The following is a 20,296-nucleotide window of genomic DNA, read 5'->3' on the forward strand; positions in this document are numbered from 1 at the left end:
TTGTCATTGTAAGCAAACACGTTTTTGCTTCATTTCGATCGACACTTCAGACTAAAAAAAAGCAAAATTCTCTTTAAAAAGCAGACCAATAACAAAACTAGCAGTGAAGCTTCTCGTCTCGACTCAAATGCATTCGCAAGTCGCAAATTATTGCAGACAAAAGCAGTAGGAATCGTTTAACAAAATCATACGAGAAACGACGTTATTCTGCGGAAAAACGGTTTGGTCAGCAAGCTCCCGGCCAAAAGAGTCAAATTAGTTAATTAAAAAATTTTTAAACATGATTTTTTTAAAATTAAAAAATTTTTTTTGTCTGCTCCTATAAAAGAGTCAATTTTCTTCTTCTTCTAATCACAACATAGTTGAGAGTTGAAAGTAACAATGGTTCATTCTCACCGTGAAAATCGAGTTGAAAAACTTCTCGATAGGTACCACAAACTGGGCGCACTGTCACGGAGACCAAAACCCATATTTTTACTCTCCTAAAACACTGTGTGATCATGCATACACACAGACACTTAATATATCAGAAGAAAGAGGAGCTTTTCCTCTTTTTAGTGGTATTATTTATTTGAATCAACGATTCTTTTGAAAGCAAAATCTTGCGGGATAAAAGACAACACTATCAAGGTTTTCACCGCAGCGGCTGCGCGTTTTGTGTATTGATTTTTAGAGTGACTTCGGTTGAACAGGAATGGGGAGCGTATGGTATTAAATACTGCAATCTGATTCGTCCATATTTCAAGATGAGAAGAAGCTCTTTCCGGTGATATATTTCTAAAGACTGTCCTTAAAGAATTAATAGAAGAGATTTACGTGTGAAAATTTTCGATGCTGTTTTTTTTATGGAACCAGTGATCGCACTGACAACGGAAATATATCGGTAGAAAGCCCATTCATTCCTCTTCAAGAATAACACAGCCATTATACGCAAATAAATATCGGACGCTCCCCGTCGGCTCGCAAGCAGGGCACCATCGCCCCGGTTTCGTATAAATTCTCTCTTCTTCCCTTCAGCGCGGCCCAGCGCACAGCCGATAAGCCAGTGTTCGCGAGTGGTGATTATAACCTCCCCTTGTACTTTTTGCTGTTTTGGTCAAAAAGCCATGTTTACGTCAATAAATTTCCATCTTCTGGTTATTTGATAGCCCTGAAAAAAATTGGGCTTGTTCTCTATGTGCATAGGTGTGTGTCTACAAGTTTTTGTGAATGTCCATTCAAATTTAAGAATGTTGTGACATCTCGAAGTGCAAACATTTCGCAATTAAAAAAATATAGCATTTTTCTGCATCTTCAGATGTTCATAACTTTGTTAAAAATGAAGCTATAAGTTTAAATTTGGTATCAAAATACTCAGAATAATAAATTCTATAAGGTAGTGCAGTTAACTATGAAATCAGAGGACTTTGAAATTTCAGTTTGTGGTACCCACTCTCAATCTACTTTGTTTTAGTAACCTTTTTACAGCACTTGCAACACGATTAGGCCATAATATAAGTGCTGAAGATTAAAAGGGTTCCAAGAGAGTAACAAACATGAAAAAGACGGAAGGAAGAAAAATAAGTAAGATAGATGTTTGACAGGAAAGAAAGAGCAAACCACACCAGAGCACAGGCTGCCAACTAGGGATGGGCAGGTACTGGTACCTAGTACCGGAACTCCCGGTTCTACCGAAGGAGGTGTCAGTACCGGCACCTGGCCTCCAGTACCGGCTCTGAGAAGGAGCCGACACCTAGACGCTCAGAGAGTAAGAACGTATAGGCCCGACACCAACGGTTTTTTAACCGGGCCACGGGAAGTGTGCTGTGTGTAGGCCTAGGCCTTGGTCTAGCAGCTGTGACGTCAGATGCACACAACGCAGCTGGTGACCGTGATACATGACTTCAGATTCAAAATTGACAATCAAAAACGAAGTTTGCTTAAATTTAAATATGGCATCAAATCAGGTTCCTCGCGAGTCACTTTGCATATTTTGATACGCTGATTCAGAAAATGAAATCCATTTTAGCGGCGATAATTATTTCAAAAATTTTGCATGCAGTCTTATCCCACGCGGCGGCAAACTTCAAAGGTATTTTGAGTCACAGTTCGCCTCTCCAATTCTGAAGCGCGTATGTGTGTGTTTGGGGGGGGGGATGCCGGCAGCACGGACTGTGACGTCACCCCCTGATGTCACTCCCAGTACCGGTACCGGAGCCGGTACTGGCGGTTCTCGGGACCCAGTTCCGAGAAAGTGTCGACACAGGGTTTTGCCGGTACCGCCCAACACTACTGCCAACCACCCATTCTTTCAATGTAAAAAAAAAATAATAATTTATCTCAACACTTGATGTACAGTACTCTTCATTGAAATTAAGGACCTAAAAGCGGGTACATTTCCTATTACAATACATTTCTTCCATGAAACAACTTACACTATTCAGAGACTGGAACCACAGTGTCAAATTTTTTAAAATGTCATTCCTTACCATAAAGCCATTTTCAGTTACGTTCAGCTAATACAAACAGAAAAAAAATCAGGGTTTTGTGAAAACTACAGATAACTAGAAAAAATCTGCATGACTTTCAGGCAGATAAAAAGGTAGGTTCCTAAGAAAACTGTAACAATGGCACTAGGGGAAATGCTCAAGTTTTCAAATTTGCAAACAAAAGAATTCAACTTATTACTTGAATATTTACCCTTGCTAAGAATCATCAGCCTCTTGAAATAATAATCCCTTCGTTGCCGTATGGTGTACCTGGTACGTCATGAAAATGCCTAATTTTTAGCGCTCTGCCATACCATGTTCGTCACAGATGTTGGCAAAATTTGCTGCTCCTGGTTGCATATATGACGTTACATGTACGTCACGCTAATAACCTGGCCCTAATTCTGTAGGAATTAAAGCCACAAGCGCTGCGTAGATTCGTATTCGGGAATAAAAGACGCCCATATTGTACCAAATTCGCTAGTATTACTTTACTGCTAGGCTTGCAAGCCATCGATAAACACAGATCTAGGGTTGTGGGCTGCCGCATGCTCATGCTCTCGTAAAACGTAAACATCGAAATGACTTTTAAAATGGCAAATAAATTGACTTTTAGATTTAGATTTGCAGGTTATTCGAAATTATGAGTAAGATGGGAGGAAATGGAAAATTTAAAAAGAGAGAAAAGTGACACGATCGAAGACCCGCTGTTCGAAATATGTCACGAATGCACTAGATCTATACCATGCGTCCATTAACACTTTGTCGTCACATCTCGGCGATCGGTAATGTTTACTGCTCAGTTTCTTTGGATTTCCCCCAAAATGTCCTTGCCTTTGATAGCAAGGGTCTTTACTATATGAGCCATGTGATGGAAACGTGTTAACACTGAGACATTAGGCTTATAAAAAGATTTCTTTCACTTTGGACTTGTGCAACAATGTAGAACAGTATAAGATTAGTAAATTGAGGAGGCAACACCTTTGCCACTGTACGAGATCTCTTTATCTCACCTAAAGCAAAGTGCAGCAACCGGCGTTTTCAATTTTCTAATGAACTGTTGAAGTCACCGTCTACTTTTTCTCAACCCACCTACATTTATTTTTGCATTCTGCATCACTTTCTCTCGAATTTCCGCCATTTTCAATGACAACTTGGCGCGCCATCGCTCTGATGCTCGATCGACAGTTGATACTGTTACTCCACAATAAACAATGTGAAACTTTAGCACTAGGCACCGAAAGAAAGCTATGGGCGGACATGCGCAAGCCGTGTTTTCGTCTCACTCCTGGTTCGGCGTCTTCCACGTGTAAAAAAGGGTCGCAATTTGCTACCGATAGTGGTCCAGCGGAGAAAGGAGGAAAGTAGTGGGAAAAACTAGATGAAGCGGAGATAGCGGAGTTCCCGCTATTTAGCAGAAAAGTGGCAGCTTTGTGAAAATCAGTGCTGACAGTAGGAACGTATACCCCCTGGCAACGGAAGGGTTAAATCCACTATTTTCTGGGCTTCCTAAGCATACACCTTCACTGGCTTCTTCCTTAACAAAGAGAAAAGACATTTCAAAAACATCTACCAATATATCACTAATAAGGTATAGGAATGACAGAGAAGGAAATGATAGTTTATAGCAAGCCCAGATCACACAAAAGTTGTTGTGCAGTATAGCCTGCACATAGTGAACACATTTTCTCTACATATATTTACTTTGTATTTAAAACACCTACATGGTGAAATTTGTACATAACGAAAAGATTTCTGTGCCTTGACCATTTTGCCATGTGCATGCTAGACCAACTGTGAAGATTAGAAAATGTCTTGAGGAATGAAAGAAAGTAGTAAGAGCAGAAACTAAACAGTCACAAAACCCAACAACTTACCACACATGAGGCCTAAAGATAAGCTGAATAATGCCATGTATCCAAAATAAAAACTTGTCTGGAAGAGTCCATACATTCTGGGAAAGAAAGGTTAAAAACATTTTTACCAATTTGCTGGCAGTTTACAGAACAATAGCCACATACATACCAAAATGGCCAAACATTTATCACTCAAATAAAAACAAAAACTATGCAATCCTCATTCGTTATCTTACCTCTAGGAACAGCAAGCCTTGAAACTTTTGAAACAACCAAAAACCCAAATTTAAAGCATTGTTCTGTTGCAAAACGGCCAAGTTACTTTTTCTCAATTCGCCACTCTTACTTATGCTATATACAATTTTATAGACCATAGATAAATGGTTTAAAACAAAGCAATCAATGTCACGTCTGAGCATAACTTTCATGGAATACATTGATATTTTAACAGATCCAGGGGAAAGGGGAGGAATATGAGCATTGGGTTTGATTCCATATTGTGTTGACATGACCATTGTATATTTGTTAAGATATTCTGAGACAAGGTAACATGATGCAAACTTTAATAGACCCTTTCTAGAACAAGGAAGAAGAAAGAAGAAAAATACACCCTTGCCGTGCCTATAAATTTAAACTTTATCACTTTGATGTACTTACTTTGTTTTAAAGAAGAAGTAATAGAAGGAGTACATGTACACATAGCCGGCAGTTGATGCTGCTGCCATGAAGCTGGTCCATTGCCTGTTGGGAGAAAACCAGAGTAACCAGACATGAAATTGGAGTATATATAGACCATAGAATCAGTAACGTACATATATTTGAATGATAATGCTAAATTCATACTCATAAAAGTGAAAAAAACACATCATTAGTAGTGTGTCAAGTCTTCGGCTATGACCTGTCTTTAAAAACTATTTCACCAACTAAAAAAACAAAAAAACAGTACCTAAGTATAATACACTAAATCACAAGAAATGTCAAGGGTGCCCAAGTCTTCGTAAATAGCCTGTGAACTTTGACTGATTTGACAAATATTGTGGCTAATTTTTGGTTGATAATTTGTTCCTCCTAACAGTCATTTCAAGCGCATGACTCTTAAGATATTAAAGAAGGTGAAACAATGCATTATATTGTCTTTATGATTCCAACCTATAAGAGGATATGGTCAGTGATAGTGAACAGAAAAGTGAGAAAATTAGATCTGTATGTTCCCCTGCTGATCACAACGAAAGGGTATACGGGCTTTGATATCCCATTTACTTGAGTTAACATGTGGATTCATTTTGTAAGGCACTTTATTTAGAAATGTATTTTTTCAAAAAAAACCAGCATAAAGATTAGTTTAGCAGTTTTTGTTTTATGATTATTTAAGGGAGTCCACCCATTACACATGATGTATAACGAACTGCCCAGCACTGAATGAGTAAATGCACTTAATTTAAAACAATAAACGGTCCAGAATACATTCTCCTATTTTTCTCATGAGTACCAAAAATGATCTAACTACTGCTCTAGAGAGTACATGTTCACATTGTGATTATGTGGTGACAAACCTGATAACCCCCCATCTCGGCACCATCATAAGGGTCCCCACCAAATCCTGGAAATTTTATTCAACACCCCAATTTGAGGGAAAAATAAGGCTGCTGCCCATCAAGAATGATCCTCCAAAAAGCCCATCTATCAATGATTAAAAAGTCCAAATGTCTTTAAATGAATGTTAATGTACATTTTGTAGTATAGTCTTCAAACAATAAACGATTATAATACTGGGTGACTGCCAACCCAGCTTCTCAATTTTCAGAAGGGGGGGGCGCCTCATCCATTTTCCAGGGGCATGTTACACAACAATGACAGCGCATGCTCCATGTATATCTAATCTAATATATTATATGTATATGTTTGTGAATACACACACACACATGTAGGTTGGCATCTTGCCAAGTTTCATTCATATGCTCCCATTCATTACTGACTTATGAATAGTTTTCCTCAAAATACACCAAGACGTGTCCAACATTTTGGTGATATTTTCCTATATGAATGTCCTCCAACATTTTGCAAACAAAAATCCCAATAACTTTTTTATTTATCAATGGATTTTATAAATTTAAAAACCATAGGTCTTAGAATTTACGATATTTTCATTTAAGCCAATTTTAAAGCAATTTGGACAAAATTTTTAATTTTTCATTGTCATTGCTACGTTTCATTGAATCTAGTTCTGCTATCCCTTTTTCAATGTCTTAATTACTTTGGATCTTAAAGACTGATATTTGCATGAAATTTGTTGAATTGAGTGACATTATTTTTACCGCGACGCGATCACCCTTCTAAAACTTAGTAAAGCGCTATCGGGAAAACCCGCGATGAAGTCATCGGTGACATATTTAGTTATAGGCAGCCAATCACATGCCGCCTAGCGATCACGCGCCTCTTTCATGCCGGCACCTCGCGTTTGGAATGCGAGATCTAGTTTCCAGCTCTAGTGCTTTATCAATGGATGGGTGGAAATTTTAAGTTGGTACGTAAAATGTACTTAACGCAGAGATCTGAAATTTTACAACAATAAAGAAGACATGTGGGGCGCCTGTGTGGTCGGCGATGAACCCGCAGCTCTGCTTAGTTTTCGAACCGCAGAGGAAAATCGCACAAACACGGCAATATCTCCGGTTCTAGAAATCGTTCGGGATTGTACGCTGGCATGTCGTTAGTTTAACCTTTCCTCTGATTGGTTGCCGAGTTTCATTTATTTTCGTCCCTGAGTTTTCCCGTAACTATACTTAGAACAGAGTCACTTCTGATTCCGAGCGGCCCAAAAATCAACCCTCGCACGGAGGCTGATTTCCATCCCATGGCGCAGCGGGCGATTGGCATTGCTATGAAATGCGAACACTTTAGTTCAATAACAAGGCATGACGGATCCCGATTCCACACAAGGCCTGCACCAACGTGCGCTTTGCAGAGAGCTCTTATAGTAGTTATAACCAAAACTCTAAATACTTAAAATTTGCCTCCAAGTATAGCGTTGCCCCCCCCCCCCCCCCAACTTCCTCAAAAGTATCTTTAAAAAATAAAATCAGCAACACTCCCCCACCCCCCAATTCACACAGCATTTGTAATTCACATGTTACTAAATGTTGCGCTATCTATCAGACTATTACTGGAAAATTTCTGGGTGGAAACGAATGCGAAAGTAGATCTTGATTCTTCCTGATCGAGCCTCGGTGTCACACATACACTTTCGCGTGCCGCCATAGCAGTTCAATTACGTTTCCGCTCCATGATTCCTCAACCATATTGTTTAGAGAGATACACTTCTAATATTACACAGGCCCTATCCTTTCCCGACCCATCACAAAATTCCCGATTTTATCCCGATTTTTCGACCTGGTGGAGACCCTGCATCATCGATACTACAAAACAAAGCGTTTACAAGTTAGAACAGATATGCGGCACATACCATCTGTAGTCTTCAGCATTGAGCAGGAAGTATGTGCATACGATGGTGACGCAGACAGTGACCACAGTCAGGATGAGGAAGACCAGCAGCATGAAGCCGTACACGTAGTAGATCTTGTAGGCCCAGAAGGAGGTGAAGATGAAGTACATCTCAATGAAGATAGAGCCAAATGGCAGCACGCCACCCAACACTGTGATCACAGCTGGCTCCATGAACCTGAAAGAACGCCCGCAAACAATGCTTGATTAAAATATTAGATTACAATGGTTCATGTTTTCAGTCTTGAGCTAGAGAAAACCTGATGTTAGTCTGGGGAAATTGACTACTACAAATAAATGATAGAGGGATGGTAAAGAAATGGGACCGACTACCTACCTCTGCCAGCTCATAAAGTTCAAGTATTAACTTTTTATTTACAAAAACATCTTTCCCTTTCTTTGCCAACTTACAGTGACAGTGTAAGGATGATTTTGTAAGATGGAGAAGTGAGAGAAAACCCTAGAGGAAAATTTAGCTTATACAACGGCAGCATCTGCACCAGTTGACAGATGATACATGTCGTGGTGACACACAGCAACAAAAGCATGTTTGAGTAAAGAGAAGCACATCGACACAATAATGGTCACTTAACCACTTCACTGCTGCTTGGCGTGCGGTGTACGTCCATAAATCGTCTGGGCCCTCCTATGCGCTGTGGGCGTATACCGCTGTTCTGTTTCGTTTCCTACTCAGCCGGTAATAGCAATATAGTATCGAGAGTGGGCTCCCCTGAAAGCTCTTTTCTTCCCTAGTTAGAGAAGCTTTTATTTGCCCTAATTAGGCCAACAATAACCTAAATAGCGGGAATTATAGCGTCAGTCCTTCTTCACCGTTCTAGCGTTTCACTCTCGCTGCCTTTCACTCTAGCTCCCAGCCATGGCTGATCGCACCCAACGTATGCTCACAACGCGTCAAGTTCTCGGCGAAATTTTCACCGATGATAGCAGTGATGATGGTTTTGAGGCTGCTAGTGATAATGAAGACTACCAGTCAGATGATAGTGATGCTGATGTTTTGGACCTGGACGAAGCAGAAGAGAATGATGAGCCAGCAGACAAAGGTAAATTTTTCATAATTCTCGATCTTATCAAGATCTCTCCCCAGACTCAGAGTCATGGTATTCGGGCGTGATCTGTTTACTTGATGTAGATCTGGGTCTAGATCTAAATTATATTTATCTTTGCAATCTGTGTAGGATGAGTACAATGTTTTTACTATAGGTCTGGGCCCCTATGACTGAAAGACGAAGACTTTTGGTCTGTCTAGCCCAGATAGTCCTATTTCCTAGACACTATAGATTTGAAGGTGGCCAAAAGATGCAACAGGATGACAAGGGTTTGATTCATGCTGTATACAACGATTTCTAAAATAGTTTACTGCAGTTATTTGTAATGTGATTAGAAGTGTGTTTTATGTTTATCGGAATTAGTAGTACATTCAATTTATTTGCAAACCTAAATTCCAAACTCACTAGATTTATGTGTTCATGTGTTGTGTTTGTGTATATTGTAAACAAATGCACTTGGATTCAAGCAAAATTCTCACAGAAGCTCTGTCCTTTTTTCATTCTTAGAGAGTCGACAGAGTTCAGCAGAGGAAAGTGCTCCTATCCCCTAGACAAGTAGAGGCAGAGGTGTTGTCCGAGGCAGAGGATCAGCACAGAGGGCCACTGTGAGGACGCTGGACTGTAAACGTGATGTTTCAACCTTTCAACCAGTAATCCCACCTTTTACAGGCCAACCCGGCATCAAAGTGGATGTTGCTGGTTTTACCCCCACACAGTTCTTCGGTCTTTTCCTAGATGAAAACCTGTTGCAGCACTTGGTAGTGGAAACTAATAGGTATGCTGCAGCGTACATTGCGTCCACTCCCCTGAAACCCAACTCTCGGGTCAAGCAGTGGAGTGACACGAAAGTAGACGAAATGAGGACCTTCATTGGCATATTGTTGCTAATGGGCCTCCTCAAAAAACCGGACATCAATTCATACTGGTGTAGGGATCCATTGTTTACTACACCAGTATTCAGCGCAGCAATGCCACGAGACCGGTTCCTTCTGTTGTTGAAGTTCTGGCATTTGAACAACAACACAGATATGCCAGCTGCCGATGCTCCCCGGAGGGACCGGCTCTTCAAGCCTCGGCCTGTCCTGAACCACCTCTTACGTTTTCAGGCTGCATTTGAACCTGGTCAGGACATAGCGATCGATGAGTCCCTACTGCTGTGGAAAGGTCACTTGATGTTCAAGCAGTACATTCCGTTCAAGCGTGCCAGATTCGGCATAAAATCCTTTATGTTATGCGATAGCAGTGGGTACACGTACAGATTTCGAGTGCACAGGAAAGGATGAAAACACAGAGGCCATGAACGAAGTGCTGCCAGAAGGTTGTGCCAGAATGGGGTGTTCTGCAAAAGAGGTAGTCCACCTTATGCTACCTCTTTTGAACAAGGGGCACAAGTTGTTTGTTGACAACTGGTACTCACAGGTGGACCTATTTTCATTTCTTCACTCAAAGGGTATCTCGTGTTGCGGGACTTTGAGAGCAAACAGAGCGCCGCTTTGCCTTCAGCAGCTCCAAATCCCCAAAGGCCAAACAGAGAGCTGCATCAGCGAATCACTTCTGGCCCAAAAGTTGGTAGACAAGCGAGACGTCTACATGCTAACGACTTGTCGCCCACCACAGGGCACCGGAGAGAATCCTCCAGCGATTGTGGAATACAATTTTTAAAATGGGTGCAGTTGATCGCCACGATCAGATGTTGCAGCCTTATGATGCAACAAGGAAGAGTCTGAAATGGTACAAGAAGCTCTGTATCCGCTTCATGCAAATTGGGCTTCTGAATGCCTTCATCTTATATCAGAAGGCTGGCAACGAAGGCACCTTTCTTTCATTTCAGAAGGATGTTATATCTGACCTCATCTTCGGTGACGGCAATCCCGCAGATGCTGTGGAGGATGACCACAGCGTAAGACTCTAGGGTCGGCACTTCGTTGAGGATTTGCCAGCGACAGAAAAGAAAGCAAGGCCACAGAAGAAGTGCCATGTGTGTGCACGGAAGGGCCCGCGAAGGGACACTCGCTATTATTGTCCCGACTGCCCAAGCAAACCAGGCCTGTGCTTGGTAGGGTGCTATAAAAAGTACCACACCGAGCGTTTCTTCTGGCGTCAGTAATCTGCTGGCACCCTGTGTAAATAAGTGTACATAGTGTAAATACCTGTGAATGTGTTGTTTTTTTCTCTTGGAATATATGTGCCACATGTGTCTGTGTTTTCTGGCTTGGATTATGCCCTGGATTACCTATATCAAGTCTCCACATCGTAGAAGTCAGGTAAGAAAATCTTAATTATTTTTTTGGTTTTTTTTGTCTCTCTTGTCTTTCATCATTCTTAACTTTTTTATTCTTTCACATTGTGTTTTGTCTTTGGCATGACTGAAAAGTTCATTCATTTTCCTTTAAAATGATATATACATTGTTATGCATTTGATGCATTACCACAGAGTAAATAGCACTTTGAAAGGGTCACCCGTTTGAAGTGCTATTCCTGGAAATAAGGTCAGCACAGGGCGGGGCATATAGGTCAGCAGTGAAGGGGTTAATTGCGGGAAAAGGTAATACAGACAGAAACAATAGAAGAAAGTTAAGAAGTAGGACCTGCCAGTGGCGCCCTCCAATCACCCGCAAAAAGCATGATAAGCAGGAATTTTTTAAAATTCCATAAACATAAAAAGGACTACATACAGTCCTTAAAATAACATGGCAGACAGTACTAAAAAAAAAAAAGAAGATAAATGACAGACTATCGTGCAACACATCCCCTCTCTACCCAAAAAGAAAAAGAACCCAACAAGTCTTGCATCATGGTCACATAAAGCTAAGAAAAAAGTGAACAGAAAGAAAAAGAGGATGACAGAATGAACAACAGACCGAGAGCATGACATGCAACTACTCAGCAACTCCCCCCCCTCCAAACACTGACCACTTCTTCTCTGGAATGGGCCTGGGCACGGCGTTGATCCTGCAGGGATAGTCTGGCTGACCTGACAGGTTTCTACCCAGCACTGTGCCAACCAGGGTCAAGGGAAGGATCACGAAGATGCAAATGCATGTCACAGCAACCTAAGCAGGGACGAGTGACAACAATTAAAAGATGATCAGACATGCAGACCTGCCACTCTATGAAATCTAAAAATCAGGATTTTAGAGTTTAAAAATCAGGATTTTGGAGTAAAAAAATCAGGATCTGGTGAAAAAAATCGGGATCAACGGCAAATCATTCATAAGGGCTCCTGGTTCCCTTTTATGAGGCAAGTATGCAAGACAAAACTTTTGCAGGAATAAGTTCATGTTTGGGCCTCTAAATAGAGGGAAAACTGAATGACAGCATATATTATGCACTGGAGTCCGAGTTGAATAGACTGGGGAAGCGCAGGTTGCAGTAAAGTGAAAAGCTGAAACTCGCGTAGTCTTGAAAATAGCTGACGCATAACTCTAATCATCTACGCAAAAAGCCAGCGTTTTCATACTGTAATAACGTTTGACTCCCATCACATATGCACTCAAGGCACCCCCCCACCCCCCCCCCCGAAAAAAAGATCGCGCCAAGGTTGTTCATTTATTTCTTTTTTCTTATTCCTTTAGCCTCAATTAGTACCTGTATCACGGCACCAAGTGTAAAAAAAAATACACCCCAACCCCCTTCCCCCCGGTCGTCCACACTGGTTAAGTCCCGAAAAACACCCTGACCAACGCGACCGGTGTGAATGAACTTTATTGACCCCGACAGCCGACGGTCCCCGACACACGCGCTGCTCACACGTATGAGGTCATGTCATGAGATGCAAATGAGCGTTTGAAAGTTCCACTGACAGGTCTTGATGATGAGCCCGACCAACCAGAACTCAGCTAGACGAAGCTTGCTTTTAAAGCAACGGCAGAACAACGAATAGATTATTCTTAGGCCCATGTCATAATTGTTACAGTAATCAGGACACCATTGGAGGATTCTGAGTTATAAAAGCGAAAGTAGATCTTGAGTGTATCCATGTCGGAATTCATAATCGATACTACGTTGATTTTAGTTGAAATAACGTGCGTGAGTCATCCACTAGATTCAGTATAGATCCTTTAGAAAGTAGCGTTCCAAGTTCCTGCTGATAAAAAAGTCCAATCGGTGCTTCCAAGCAAAGGAGATTGCAAAACTTTTTATCTTTTTTTCTAAGAATCGGACGCAACGACAAAAAATCAGGATACTGGCGATCGAAATCGGGAAAATCGGGATGCTTGAGATTTGGGGCAAAAAATCGGGATATCCCGATTAAATCCTGATGAGTGGCAGGTCTGGACATGTAAAACAAAACACTTGTTTCATTGTAGTTACTCTTTAAAATACAGCATTTACAAAACCTGTACTAGACCTGCATGTGAGCCTCAACCAGATTGTCTGAAACTTTTGCGCAACCCCCCCCCCCCCCCCCCAAAAAAAGCCTTTGTGGGTGTCATAAGGAAGGACATCCGAGTAACGAGCGACCACCCCAACAAACACAATAAAGAAGAGACCTAACCCTAACCCTACCCCCCCAAAAAAAGAACCTGCAACGGGCCTCATGTAAAAAGGCCAAAACAAGTTCTAAATGAAAAAAAAATGTTTAATTAAAAAACCACACTCCAAAACAAACAAGGAGCATAGATCTAGATTCTAGATCTATATGGCTTACATCTACATTGCTATAGGGTTTGATACATATGAATCCTCCATCTATCTAGATCTAGTAATCTAAATAGATCTAGATCTAGATCTTGTAGAACAAGTGAATAGGAATAGGCCTTGAACTAGAAATCCGCATCCGATTCCGAACAGAGGGATTCAGCTGAGTCTAGATTCTAGATCTAAATAAATAAATAATTCACGCACCTGGTGAAATGCTTATCAAGAGAGTCGGACTTGAATGAATCCACATGATCTGAACAATTGAATTAGTCAACAAACGAAATTCAAAATGGTCGCTCGAGCACGAAACTGAAAGTAGATAATTTAAGTTGTTGTCCTTTTTCGTATTCGCATTTCTACTTAGGTTCCGACAATCATGTCGGAAACGCCGACGTCGGCAGTCGGCGGTGCACGCGTCGGCGGTCGGCACGAAAACGAAAGTGCCGACGAAGCCGACGGGAGAAACAGGGGTCGCTGGCAGTCGGCCAAGCCTCACACTACGCACATTGACTGATACAGGCGGGCCTAACGATAGCATCGGCCCGTTCGGGCCGGGTCGCGATTGTCGGATTTCAGACGATTGTCGGCAAACATGCAGGTCTACTGTACCTGCTCATACTAACTCTTTATTGTTATACCAAATGTGAGTGACAACATATTTTATTCCAGGGTTCAATTCAAAGACATGTCAAAGAACCTCTATTTTATTGCCTTTTTGAAGCAGACAAGTAATTTTGATATGGCATTCACTGGTAGAAAAGTTTGTGTTCTGATACCTTAGAGACAAATCGAAATGACCAAGGAAAAACTTTCAATTCTTTGCAAAGAACGTCAAGCTTCACAAAAACTTCCATGTTCATGCTTAGTTTCTGAAAATAGAGGCGGAATAAATAATGTTCTACTAACCATGGTTGTGAAGGGAATGGCCCTTGAGGCATGATAGTAAATTGCGATGAAGTTGATGAAGAAGGCAGTGCCACAAACAGCTGATGGCATCAAGAAAGCACTCGTGACCATTTGCTTAATCCACAATTTACCTGGGAAGAAACAAAAGTACACATTAAAAAAAATGTAAATAACAAATAATTCGCGGAAAGTGACTAGAATACTAATTGCCATTTGTAACCAGGGCTCTGGACTTATTGCCTGAGCAAAACTTTCACACATTGCACTTTCATTCTTCATAGAAAAAAAAACCCACTATAAGCTCACAAGGAGAAATTTTAATATGATTTCAGAAAAAGAAATTGCTTCAAGCCGAAGATTTGCAGATCTAACCAGAATGGTATGCAAGTGTGGTTACCATAACAACCTGGGAAAATTTCATGGTAATTACTTCCTGACAATCCTAAGAGGTTCCTCCACCCTTCGGTTTACTATCTTAAGGGGTATTTAAACCTTTGTTTTAGAAACTTAAAGGGTAAAAGTCAATATCTCATCATTTTATAGTAAGATTTTTTGCTTGTAAACATTTAACTCACATGCACACAGAGTGACCATAACTATGATGGAATGGTAACGATTTTTAATTAAGAAATAAATGAGTAACATTCACTAGAATTAGAATGGTGTCCATTGGGGGGAGGGGGGGGGGGGGGGGTTGAGCTGTTGGGCCTATCAAAAATAAAAATAAAGTTGACAAACCAAAAGGGGTCAATTCCGACTGTAATAAAAGAAAAATAGACCTACCACTTTATGAAATCTAAAAGTCAGGATCTCAGTGGGAAGAAAAATTGGGACTTGGTGAAAAAAATTGAGATCAACGACAAATCACTTAGGTCACTGCCAAGCTGACTTAAAAAATTTCCAGGGCTGTCCATTGTTATATCCATGTATATTCCCTCTGCGTGAGCGCGTGTGTGTGGTGTATGTGTGTGCGTGAACGCATGTATGTGTGTGTTTGTGTCTGCACGTGCCTGTGTGTGTTTTATCATTATTTCTTTTTTAATCCTGAAGTATCACATCAAGCTCTCTTTGTTCAAGAGTTTTACACGCCTCCCCCCGGATAAGTCCCGAAAGACACATCAACCGGTGCGTATGAACTTAAATTGACCCCGTCAACGGACGGTCCCCGACACACGCGCAACTCACACGCCAAAGTCATGTCACGTGGTGCAAACGCACGATTGGAACAGTTTTCCTGAAGAGTCTTGACGACGGGCTCGACTAACCAGAACTCTGACAAAGCATGTTTTGGCAAACATAGATCTTCATGTCTTAAGTCGGAATGCCAAATCAATACTACTTCCATTATAGTTGAAATAATACGTGTGAGCAAAGATCAAAAACAACTTTTGGTGAGTCAACTTCTAAATTGGGACTTAAATTTCTAGACATTTAGGAAAATACTGCTCACAGTTTCCGCTAACAAAAAGTTTAACGATTGCTTCCCACGACAGAAAAGATGGCAGAGTAACATTTAGAAAAATCTGGCCCAACAGGCGGAACCCCCCCCCCTCCCCCCAATTTTTTTTTTATATCGGGGTACACGCGATCAAAATCGAGTAAACGGGATGCTTGAAATTTAGGGCAGGGATGAGTGGCAGGTTTGGAAAATAAACTGATTCATTATTCTTCAGAGCCATCCCAGGGCTCACATTTCAGTCTTTCCACACTTTCGATGGCGGACAATTCATGTTTAGGCATACTAGTGTGTTAAACAAGGATGGGGGTAATCTCAAAGTAGGAGTAAACTCAAGGCACAACATTGGCAAATGTGATCAACCAGAATGTGGGCGGAGCTTTTGTGCTGAAGCCAGCCGGTGTTGCCGGAAACTGCGTGCAGCAGATAAGTAAGTCGACTAGTCCGACTTTTTCTGACACAGAAGGCGACTACCGTGCATGTGTGTGGGTGTGTTGTCAAATCAATGACTCGGCTTCGGGATAGAGAAGGGGGAAAAGGATGCTTGCCAGACCCACACCACCTACGTTTTAAAGTGTACACAAACCTCCGAAATGAAATTATAAAGGGTAAAGCTCATGCACCACCAAAACTTTAAGGGGGGTAATCTGCAGATTTGTGCGCAATGGGGAGCTCTGATCCTGACAATGACACTAAACCTGCCTTTGAAGCAGTCCCCTTTGTAGGCCCTATTAGTCAACATAGGGTATGACCAATCATAACAAAAATAAGCAGAAAATGGACTACAGTATGATCATTTCATTTTTAACATTCTTTCACAAGGAACTGAAATCACTCTCATTAATTCTGCAGAAAATAACAATTATATCACCTCCCATGCGTGCATACAGGCTGCCTCCAAAATAGCCATTCACTGGGGATGTTGCAGCATAAACAAAAATCGCAGTGCTCAATAAGGACCCTCGTCTGCAAGAAATCAGAAATAAGCGTATTATAAAGTTGGGCAATATAAAATAAAGGACATACAGAGAAGATAAAATACCCCCCCCATGAATAAACTTTTCAGAGTGTGGAATAACCATTTTAAATTGTCAACTATGCAGATGAATATCATGCACTTGATAAATAATATCTTTACCAATTTTTGTCTTTCACATACAGGGTCCCCACCAAATCCTTGAAAAATTTTTCAAGACCCCCAAATTTTTTTCAAGACCCCAATTCGAGGGAAAAATCAGGCCGTTGCGCGTCAAAAATGATCCCCAAAAAAGCCAATCTATCAATGATAAAATGTCAAAATGTCTATAAATGAATGCAAATGTATATTTTGTAATGTAGTCTTCAAACAATAGATGACTATAATACTGGGTGACTGCCAACCCAGCTTCTCAATTTTCCAAGGGAGGGGCCTCATCCATTTTCCAGGAACACGTTACATAACAATGAAAGCGTGTGCTCCATTTATATCTAATATAATACATGTATATGTTTGTGAATACACACACACACACACATGTAGGTACATTATATCCAGTCAACAACATGTCAGTGTGGCACTGGGATCTTGAGAGACTTTGGTATTTCAGTCTATTCTTACTTATAATTTCCCCCCATCATATTAGCCAACATAACAAACTAAAGGCCCTTTCAGGCAATAAAATGAACTGGCAGTACAGTACCAGTAAAGCAAATGAGAATAGGAGAGTAATACTGACTCTGTGTACAGTTCTCCCACAATGGTGAACAGTATGACACACAGGCTGACAATGCCAATGTGGTAGCCTGTGCCGATCAGTGCCGAGAACAAGAGGGAATTGGACGCTGGCCGAAATACGTCTCCATGAACCTGTTTCCATCCATACTCATCTCCAAGATCTTTTTCCTGTTCAGAAAAAAAGAATAGTTTGCAAAACTGTGTTTATTAAATTCCCCATATGCTTCCCCCGAAGTTGTTTGGGCTCCTTGGCAAGTTTATAGAGTACGCACAGTAATGAAGACACTAATACTCAAACTTTCATCAAGCTTTTCATGGTGTGCACTGTACATGAAACAAAACTTTTTCCTTGAACGTACATAACTATGGTAAAATAATCAATTTTTCAAAAAACTCATTCACCACTTTCCCACTTCTGTGCATATATTTCAAAAGAAAATGTGAAGTGATATTTGAATAAATGAAATCAGCTATGTCTATTAACACTTTGCTTTCAGTCACTTACTTGCTTTAACTGTGAAAAACACAACTTAAATAAATATATAACAGGAGACCATGTCAACAGCCTATTCATCACAACAGTGACCAGAGTGAGAAGAAAGAACAATGGACACCCAAACAAACATGCAGACTTACCATATCATCAAGATCTTCTTCCTTGCTGTATCTAGCATAATCTTTCCTCAGAGTACGCATCAGAATCATACTGACCAGACCCACCAAGAAGATGACCATCATGAAGGAATTGAAAATGCTGAACCAGTGAATCTGAAACAATAATCAATACAAAGTGAGTTCATCACTGTATCTCCTTTGACCTCTGGAGTAAATGATGAAAAACAAAGGTTGTTTCCATGGCATGGGTAAAGTGGATGTATTCTTAAAATCAGTAAGACATTTTCAGAGAATGAGTGAGGAAAGGGGAAGATGGTACAAAAGTAGGGAAGGTTTTAACACTGATTACTATTTTTTTTTCCAGTCATGCTCACATACAAGCAAAACAGCTTGGTGACAGACATAACAAGGGATACAATATGAAGCTGTAACTGTAATGGCCTGTAGTTGTTTTTAAAAATAAACAAGAGGGTGTGAGCGCATGCGAGTGTGTGTGTGTGTGCGTGTGTGTGTGTGAAGGGCACCACCTCCAAACATTTGCACAGAGCATGCAGGAATGTATGTGACCTTGGCAAGTTTGGGTTGATCGCTAAGCAGTTTTGACAAGTTTAGATCCTTTTTTTCCTAATGCAATCAAAGAGATTAAGAGATCCCCCCCCCCCCCCCCCCCCAACAAAAACTTTTTTACTTCAATCAGGAATTACAACTGCCAAATGATATCTCAGCTTGGAAAAAAATAAAGTGACAAGGAAGCTCATTAACATGAGATTTATAAGTCCCAACACTTAAAATTCATACAACTCTGCCTGCGAGAGAACCCAACTATTTTGTAATTTAAAAGATCAGAACTTCACTGCACAAACTGTAAAATCTGTTAGCAAGAAAGAAACATGCATACAGATCTGCCAATAAAAGCTTTGAGTAGATCTTACTAACCCTGTGCTGGAAAAAGTTTGGATCCAGGTACTTGTCAAATCTGTCTTCAAACTTGATGTTTGATGGATGCCATTTGATCTGATGAAGAAAAAAGAGGACATAATATTCAGTAAAAAATAAGTCACAACAAAGTCATAAAAAGATAAGTTTCTTTTTTCTGCTTCACATAAACATATCTTTGAATAAGCTGCATAACAAGGGGACCTCTGATAGCATTCTGAAAATGTCACAAAAATGTAGTGAGTATTATTTGGCCTATACAGCTTATCACAAATTGTCGCCTATTACACAAAAGGGCGTATTCCAGATTTTGGCAGTTTTGAGTTGTTACTACTAGTAGATAGCGCTGCCTCAGATCTATGTTCACACGAAACGGCGTATCCCTAACTTTAAAATTACAGTACTAGCAGTAAAAAATCCCAAAGGGCGTTCACCAAAACTCAGCGCCGCCGAATCAGATGAAACGGCGTACACAGGCTTACGCCGTTTCGTGTGCAAAAAATTGATACAAAGTTTGATCAATTCTGTTAGCACGAAGGGACGTATACCTTGGACACGCCCCTTCTTGTGAGCTACAGGAACACTTTTGTCTTTTTTTCTGGCATAGGCCAAGGCTGTATAACGTAATATCATAGTAATACTAGGCCCTCCTCTAATGATGCAAAAGGCCTGATACACAACACAGAGTACACGCACTGTGTTGCAGCGAATCCTGCTTGTGCAAGAGTGAAAATGAGGCGGTCCTGCTTGTACTCAGACTATCGGGGATTTTTCTTGTGTTTTAGGCCCAGAATGGCAAGTTCGCATTTCAATGAATGTGACTCCGACTTTGGCAGATGACATTCCATTAGCTAAACTTAGGAAATGTAGGCCTACAATGACAATTGAATTTCCTGATCAACACGAGGCTGAGAATGAAGACACGTCCCTTGGCCTGGGTTACTTCGATGATTCGGACACGGACACATCTTTCAAACCAGGCAAATGTGAAGTAAAAAAATGCAAAACTGAAGTATTTGCAGCATGCACCAGATGTTTAGTTCTCCTCTGCTATGATCATTTCCTAGAAATTCCAGTATTTTGTAGTCAACATGGAAAGACGGGGCAATCAACAAACTCTGAATCCATAGCGC

The 20,296-nt window shown here is 40.8% G+C and overlaps 1 protein-coding gene across 1 annotated transcript in view; it reads right to left on the reverse strand.

Annotated features, from left to right (window-relative positions):
• LOC101849278 (transmembrane 9 superfamily member 3) overlaps positions 1 to 20,296 on the reverse strand; it is a 40,633-nt gene that overhangs the window by 5,926 nt on the left and 14,411 nt on the right. Inside the window, exons 5-13 of the mRNA XM_005092444.3 lie at positions 19,164 to 19,241; positions 18,249 to 18,380; positions 17,614 to 17,780; positions 16,770 to 16,864; positions 14,443 to 14,573; positions 11,806 to 11,945; positions 7,788 to 8,003; positions 4,982 to 5,065; positions 4,346 to 4,422 (exon numbers count right to left, since the gene is read on the reverse strand). Coding sequence (XP_005092501.1) covers positions 4,346 to 4,422; positions 4,982 to 5,065; positions 7,788 to 8,003; positions 11,806 to 11,945; positions 14,443 to 14,573; positions 16,770 to 16,864; positions 17,614 to 17,780; positions 18,249 to 18,380; positions 19,164 to 19,241 — 1,120 coding nt within the window. The remainder of the gene's footprint in view (positions 1 to 4,345; positions 4,423 to 4,981; positions 5,066 to 7,787; positions 8,004 to 11,805; positions 11,946 to 14,442; positions 14,574 to 16,769; positions 16,865 to 17,613; positions 17,781 to 18,248; positions 18,381 to 19,163; positions 19,242 to 20,296) is intronic.

Source organism: Aplysia californica, unplaced genomic scaffold (assembly GCF_000002075.1).
Source record: "Aplysia californica isolate F4 #8 unplaced genomic scaffold, AplCal3.0 scaffold00046, whole genome shotgun sequence".
Taxonomy (NCBI): Eukaryota; Metazoa; Mollusca; class Gastropoda; order Aplysiida; family Aplysiidae; genus Aplysia; species Aplysia californica.